Below are 8,485 nucleotides of genomic sequence, written 5' to 3' on the forward strand. Positions count from 1 at the left end.
AACCTGATGGAGCTTGAGAGGTCCTGCAAAGAAGAATGGGAGAAACTGCCCAAAATAGGAGTGCCTAGCTTGTAGCATCATACTCAAAAAATACTTGAGGCTGTAATTGGTGCCAAAGGTGCTTCAACAAAGTATTGAGCAAAGGCTGTGAATACTTATGTACATACATTTTTTTCGTTTTTATTTTTAAATAACTTGCAAAGATTTCATACAATCTTCTATCACATTGTCATCAAGGGGTATTGTTTGTAGAAAATATAGAATTTAATCCATTTTGGAATAAGGCTGTAGCATAACAAAATGTGGAAAAAGTTAAGCGCTGTGAATACTTTCAGGATGCGCTGTATATAAAACCTGTGTGAAGGCACGCAAACATGTATTTTGCTGCATTTAGTTCACCGTACAATGACCCTGTATGTTAAATTTAAAAGCTGCTGAAACAAAAGGTCTTTGCAAGAGAAGAGGAGGTATTATACTTTCCTTTTCATTGGCTCATGTACCGGACCTTCCCTCCATTCCAGCACTGCAGCTTCTCTTCAGTGTCTTCAGTAATTGACACTGGTAGCATCAGATGCCTGTGCTCCCTTACAATATTGCTTATTCATTTTTTTTAACAGTGACGGGAGTTGCTACCACAGCATTAAAAGAGTAGTTGGGTTTAAAAAGAAAAAAAGTTATATTCGCCTAGTGGATGCAGCATTGGTCTGATGCTGCATCTGTCCCCAGCACCTTCTAAGATTGACAACTGAGCAATTGAAGACTGCTGTTTGCTCAGTTCTTAGTTTTCAGCAAGCAGAGAGCAGGTGACTAGTGATCAACCGATATTGTTTTTTTAGTGCCAATACTGATATTTTAGTCATCGGATATCGGTATTGGCTGATATTTTCGGACATTTAAAATTTATTATAATTTTTTTTTTTTAATTTACACAGGTACAGTTGTGGAGGGATTTGGGGGTCTCTAGAAGACCCCAAACCCCTCCTCTGCACTTAAAAGCATTCAAAACGCCAAGTTTGGCTGTTTTGAATGCTGTCATTTTCGACGCCAGACAGTACCCGGAAGTGATATCACTCATGACATCACTTCCGGGTTTTTACATAGAGACCCGATCAGAGCCGAATGCGGCTTTGATCGCGTCTTCTCTTTGGCCGCCGTTAAGGTAGGATGTCCAGGTCTCCCGGTGGGCAAGCCGCGGAAGGCGGCGGGAGGGGAGGGATGGGGGGATGTCCCCTCCTGCTCCTTGTAATGACAGCCGAGCGGCTTCTCAGCTGCATAGGTTGTCATTACAAGACAGCCGACCGTCGGCTATGGACGCCGGTACTGGGGTGATGCCTCTAGCTGCAGGCATCACTCCAGTACAGCACTTTCCTGGAATATATCAGTAACCTCAGGGGCCGATTCCGATATACCGGGAAAAGTGCATATCGGCCTTGCCGATAATCGGTTGATACCTACTGGTGACTGTCAGTCACTGGCTCTCTGCTTCTGATCCCTGGGCTGTGTAGGGGGCGGGAGCAGCTGGCTCAGACTCCCAGCAGCAGCCAGCTGGCGGTTCAGGGATCGATTCAGGGATTGATCCAGACCCTGGGCCAGCTCAGTGACGTCACCCGACAGCGGGATTTAGTTCACTGTCGGCTAAAAACGGCTCACAGGAGTGCAGAATACCCAGGAGAAGTATAGCCAAAATACTTCTCCTTTATCATATCTGCATTAACAATGGATGTTATCTCTAACAGATTTGTGGCAAGCACATCCAAATGAACCACAGAACTTAAAACATAATACTTAGATATATTTTGTCATAGTGTCCTTATTGCCATTTGCAAGTATACAGATAAGGGTACCTCCGCTTGTATGTTAGTTCAGATGTTTGACATGTCACTTTCAGTGCACCTTTCCACATGGCAGAATACATTTGTTTTCCTCCCTTATGGAACTAATTGTAAACTTGATGTAAACATAAGTGTTAGTACAGCCTCACATAGTGTACAAATAGTAACACTCGTCCTACAAGGAACAGATCTCTTTCAGTATTTTATTTTTTAGCATCTGGAGTACGATGATGTATTTTGTGGCACTGAGAACAAGTTAAAAAGCCAATGTTTTCATATTTGAAAGAAACCTGGAAAGTGTCCCCAACAAAACAAAGCAATTCACATAAAGCCTAACTCCAGTAATTTTTTTTAAGTGGAAGGAAAAATAACATTTTTATCAGATTTTTATTTGTCTGGGACCACATTAGAGAGATTCTCACTTTTACTGTCCCTGCAATGTCCAAGTAAAAAACGGAGGATACAGCAAGTCATGAACAGTAATAGAAACCTTGTCCGAAGATCTAACCCTGATCTACTCTGCTAATATTGTGGGGTTTTTTTTGTTTATGTCCTGTTTGAAGGATTTCCTATAGTTTCCAATTCTGACAGTAAGTGAGGGAAAATCCCCCGAACAGGAATACAGATGGCAATACATTCTCAACAGAGGCTAACCTTTCCGCGTTCTATCCAAAATAATGTAAAAGGTTTTGGTTAGAAACTTTGCTCTGATGATGTAAAATGCTGTTATTGCTGACCTCTCAACCACTTCCTGCGAATTGACGTAGCCCTACGTCGGCTAGAAGTGGTTGTATCTGGGTGATGCCTGCAGCATCAGTATTCAAAAATGCTGATTTCTGACTTTTTAAATACATTGAAGTGCAGAGGAGGGATTTCCATAAAGAGTACCTGTTACTGCCCATTACTTTCACAAGGGATGTTTACATTGCTTGTGACAGCAATAAAAGTGATCAGATTTATTTTTTTTTAAAAACTGTGCTAAAATTAAAAAATGTAATAAAATAAATAGGAAAGAAATAAAAATTTTTAAAGCGCCCCCGTTGCGGTGAGCTCCCGCAAAAAAGAAAAGGCATACGTAAGTCGTGCCCCCAATTGAAATCGCTGTTCAAACCACACATGTGAGGTATCGCCGCGATCGCCAGAGCAAGAGCAATGATTCTAAAAAAAAGAGCTACTCTGTAACTCTAAACTGGTAGCCATTAAAAAATTTTAAAGCCATTCCGCGGCTGTGCACAATTTTAAACCGTAACATGTTAGGTATCTATTTACTTTGCGTGACATCATGTTTCACAATATACAAAAAAAAGAAATGGGCTAACTTTACAGTTTAGTTTTTTTTAAATGCAGTGAAATTTTTTTTTTACCAAAAACATGGCATTTGAAAGACCGCTACGCAAATACCGCATGACAAAAAATATTGCTATGACTGCCATTTTATTTTCCAGAGTCTTTGCTAAAAACATATATATAATATTTGGGGGTTATAAGTAATTTTCTGGCCAAAAATACACATTTTAACTTGTAAACAACATGTGTCAGAAATGGGCTGGGTCCAGAAGTGGTTAAATATACTAATTGCTTGGCTGTCATGCTCCTCCCATATGTTTGGTTCTTTGGGTGACTAGCTTTGAGTAGGTTAAAGTGATTTGTAAACGATCACCTTGTGAAACAACACTTTCAGTTTAAAATAGAAATTATAGGCAAAACATTTTTGTATAGTTTAAAAAAAAATATATATATATTATAAATACCTTTGTTCCCTTTTTTTTTATAAATGATCACATTCCCCCTGTTCTCAGCTGCATACTGTAGTAGCTGGGGGGGGGGGGGGAGAGAAGCAGGAACACACTGAGCTTCCCAGTGAATGGCTGTGCAGTGGGGGCGTGTCAGGACAAATCTGATCATTGGAGCACGGTATTCCCAGCAAAGCTAGAGAACTGACCACGGTGTACTCTCCTGTTTAGTGTATTCAGTTTTTAATGGGACTGGCAGGAACACCAGTGATTTCACACAAAGGAAGCTATACAAAGAGAACAGGATACTTTCTCATACAAGTACATGGTACAGCAGCCACATATCAGGAATATGAAATATTGGGGTACCAAATGCTTTAAGAAAGTCTAACTTTCCGGATCTGTATGCTTGTTCTTGGTCAGCATCTCAAACTATCAAAACCAGACACAACCAAGCAACTAAAATTTTTGAGACCATGATGGAAAATACACCCGTTTAAAGAAGCCACTGCTGTACTTTACTAACTTGCTATAGAAAAATAAAAAGTAGAATTTGCTTGCTCAGGTTGACGTGGCCGCTATCCTATCGGTCCGTTTTCATAAATGAGAAAATGTCTCCCACTTTATTAACAGCTAAATGTATTTTCCATCTCCTAATTTGCTGCTCAAAATGCAATAAGACAAAAAACTGAAAATTTATGGTACGCCATAAACCATCGCTAGCCGCAGGTCTTAATGTTGGCTGGTCGTTCTGTCTCTGTGTCAGTTTACTGCATCGTAAGAATTAATCAGAGCATAAATTCGTGGACTAACATGGCAACACAATTATCTTTTTTTTTTTTTTCTCTTCCTCATCATCTTGAAATTGCAGCATATTAAACCTAACATTTTGCTTTATTTCAGATTATGGCTGCGAATTGGATGACGACGATGGCTATTGACCATTGGGACATGAATAACTACGGAGTTTGTTCTCCAATGATCTTGTAATATATGGACTTGTATCAATGCTGTTCTGTGATCAGCGTAATTATACATAGTAGCTGGCGTTTTGTAATGAAATGGACTTTACAGAATGTTACTTTTGGTCATTTGTCTATGGCCTTTGACTCATAACTGCTATTTATTGGGTTTATAGTACTTGAAACTTTTGTTATTTTTTTTTTTTTCTTTAATAATATTATGCTGTAATAATTTTTTGATACATTTGTTCTTAGAATTAAACCCAGCAAGCAAGAGTAAAACCCAATGTATTGTTACACATCTGCTTCCCTCAAGAGAAATTGTCAACCTCATCTAGATCCTGTAGCCTAAAATTAATGTCTGGTCAAAATGCAATCTTAAACCTGCTCCCGCCCTCATGTTAAGCCCTATGCTAACTACTTTGTAAAGGAAATGTGTATATTTACCTAATCTAAGGGTGCTCTGGTCCAGTCACAAGATCTTCCCGGCGGCCGGCTTCAGGGGAGAGGAGAGGCATTGACAACAGTTGCAAAGCCTGTGTGGTGACGTCCCCCATAGACCTATTATGGGGCATCCAGTGTCCACCGTCTCTCCTCTACAGTGAGCTGTCGCTGAGACCCAATCACATGACTGGACCAGAGCCCTTAGATTCGGGAAGTACAGTAAACCCCCCTGCATTGCGGGGGTTACGTTCCGGACCCAGCCGCGAAAAGTGAAAATCCGCGAAATAGAAAAACCCTATTAAAATGCATTGTAGGCATGTTTATTTTACTGTCACTGTACGTGTAAAAGCATTTTAAGGTCTTTTTAACACATTTTTAAAACAATATAAACTCATTTAAACACATAAAAGATACTGAGAGACATAGCAAGAGCTATGGAAAACTCAAAAATATTTCATTTTTAATGATTTATATAGTAAAATAACATTACAAAAAAAAACGCAATATACCGGGACCGCAAAAACTGAACCGCGATGGAGCGGGGGTTTACTGTATACAGATCTTTCCATTACGGGGAATTGAGCTTAGAATGGGGGTGAGAGTAGGTTTAAGCTTAGTTAGTAATGAGATGTTCTGGACCTAAAGCTAACCCCTATAATGAATGCATACTAGACTCTTCTAGCTTGCAATCATATCATGATGCTCAATGAAATGAAGGGCAAGAGATTAGCAATTCAAGAGTATCCCAACCTAAACAAAAATGTAATATATTGCAGCCTACCAGTCCTTAAATGCATTAATTGATTTCAGGCTTTTTTTCTCCTATTTTCACCTGGTGATCCTACTATTAAATGTACATATTATCCCTTTGTGTCTATAGTAATTTCTCTATTGTATCTATTGAGGGGGCCACCAATGCCACCCAGGTTGAACCTCAAACATTTCTGCCTTTTTCATCTCTATTTTACGGGAGATGGAGGAATTTGTGGTTTACACAAATAAGCATCAATTTATGCTTGGAGGTCAGCTCACAAGAAGCAACAAGGTTTCTGGCAAGATCAGCGAGTATTTTCTGTATTTGCTGAAATCTTCTTAGACTAGAAAAAAAAAAAACGAATGTAGCTGCCACTTCTAAGGACTGGTAAGCTGCAATATTATTTATTACATTTTTGTTCTTGGGTTTGGTTATGTTTTTAGAAATCATGTTTAGAGCTGGTCTTCAGACCTCAAAACAAGGTAGTGGATGTAAAACGCCTGCATCAGGTGAAGGAGCCATAAAATACCAAACTCGCAGGGACCACAGCAATGCACGTTCATTGTATGGAAGGAGTTGAAGGGAAACTTTACTGTGTTTTAAATAAGTAAAAATTGAAGTTATATACTATTGTCGCATAGTTTGTGATCTGACCTCTGGAGCTCTATATTTGGAATATTGTGTTTTGGGGGATAGGATAACGTCTAATGAAAAACTAACTCAAAGCAAACCGCAAAGTACTCAACTTAAATGCAAGAGTTGTTCTACCCATCAAAGGATTTGTATTTCTGTTGATTTACTCCTGACATTTTACACAGCCCAACCAGCTTTGGTCCTCCCCAGCCTGTAACTGGAGAAGTAGTACACTGATGAGCTCATCTCTCTGTCACTCTGCTTTCTCCTCTTGTCAGCATGCTCCTCAAAAGCACATGAGCAGTGTAGCACACATGACTGGTTCATTATGCTGTTCCTGCTCTCCTAACTGAGCTTTGCTGTATAGGGGTTTGCAAGTCAAATTCATGAACTTAAAGGATGCATTCACCTTTAATAAAAAAAATAATGCATGCACATTTTCTTGCAGATCATAGGTTCAATGGCTGGCTCTTGCAGACTTTCAGGGTAGCGGTTTACCGGTACCTCTGATATGGGCAGGCAGTTACTTCTGTCCAGGAAGCTCAAAAGACTAGGAGAGTGCTCACCAGCACCTTCGCAGCTTGTAGTTCTTGATGAGCTGCATGGATGCTGGTGAGCACTCTCGTAGTCCATTGAGCTTCCTGGACTGAAGTAACTGCCTGCCCATATCAGAGGTACGGGCAAACCGCTACCCTGCTGAACTTGTAGGCATTCATTCTCAAAACTCTGAGAATGAATAACGTGACGCACTGCTGCAATGTCTTCAAATTCTGACAGTGGGAGAAGGTCTCCAGCCCGCCGTCACTGGGGGGGTTGTCATGCGATTGGGGGGAGGCTGCAGGAGCGGAAACATGTTACATGTTCCACCCTAAAAAGGGGGGGGGGGATGTAACATGTTCCCAAAGGTGAACTTATCCTTTAAACCAGTTGATCTTGAACACATACCTGTATGAATTGTTTTTTATCTGCAGGAATTTGTAATAAAAAATTAGAGTATATGGTAAATCAGCCATTTACATACTGTGTTTTGTCCAGGAGTCACTTATCTTTTATAATAAAAACCTGACCCTGTTTTACCACCTCAACCTTTGGGAAGCTTGGAAACCCAGCCTGGTGACCTCCATTTGCAGCATTATAATGCTTGTACATAAGTTGCATGTGAGGCAACTTAAACATTAGTCTGTTAGGGAAACATTTCTAGCAACTAAAAGGTACTTGCATACAGAATGTTAAAATAAACATCATAGGAATAATGCAAAAAGGTATGCTCATAGGAAAATGTCTGGTTGCCCACTTTAACCAATTGGCTTTCAAAATATTTGAAAATGAAATATGGATTTTGATTGGTTATGTGAAAGAAGAAATGTTATTAGAGCACACTTCTCATACATCAACCCCATTTGTGTGCATTGTTATTTAATTTCTAATTGTAGTGTTTGAGCATAAAAAAATAGGTTACAACCGGGAATTCAGCTTACAACAGATTTCCAATGTGGTGCAGCTAACCATTCAGTCTAGACAATTGCATATTCCTAAAGTCTGCTGACATTAGTTCCCACACAGCAGCTGGAACCTCACTGTTATCCTTCTGCTTTTCATGTTAAAAAAAAGTACCCATAAAGAACATGGCAAACAGGTAATTATTACACTGCTTGGAGTTCTTCTTTATTATAACTGCAACAACGATGAACACAAGCAGCACAAACAGTCGGGATCTGCAGAAACCTTGACTTTAATTACTTTGTGTCATGCAAAGCTTCCTGTGACCTGTCACATTTAATAAACACGTCTTCCAATATAAATTTACTTTATAGGCTTATTTGTAGCAGATCCCGCTTCTCACAGCAACAAAAACAGATGAATGATATCGGTTCGAGGTGTACAAAAAAAAGAGGCTGATAATCAGAAAACGTGGGTTAAAGTCAAATTAGCAGGGATGGGGTGGGGTGGTCAATGACAGTAAATCATTATGTAAGAAGATGAAAAGCATTGTGTAAAATGCACTAACTTACAGTATATCAATTAATTTGATCTCCTTTATTAACAGGCTGCAAAATCTAATTGGTTTACAGATTACATATGTAATTTAAAAGCATTGACCTTCACTAATAAAGATGGCTAAGTCCC

General features: G+C 39.5%; 1 protein-coding gene across 1 annotated transcript in view; it reads left to right on the plus strand.

Annotated features, from left to right (window-relative positions):
- Nucleotides 1-4,794, plus strand: part of BRF1 (BRF1 general transcription factor IIIB subunit) — a 627,002-nt gene extending 622,208 nt beyond the window's left edge. Inside the window, exon 18 of the mRNA XM_082242741.1 lies at nucleotides 4,469-4,794. Coding sequence (XP_082098867.1) covers nucleotides 4,469-4,506 — 38 coding nt within the window. The 3' untranslated portion in view covers nucleotides 4,507-4,794. The remainder of the gene's footprint in view (nucleotides 1-4,468) is intronic.
- Nucleotides 4,795-8,485: the final 3,691 nt, after the last annotated feature.

Source organism: Pelophylax lessonae (genome assembly GCF_965119305.1).
Source record: "Pelophylax lessonae genome assembly, chromosome: 13".
Classification (NCBI taxonomy): domain Eukaryota; kingdom Metazoa; phylum Chordata; class Amphibia; order Anura; family Ranidae; genus Pelophylax; species Pelophylax lessonae.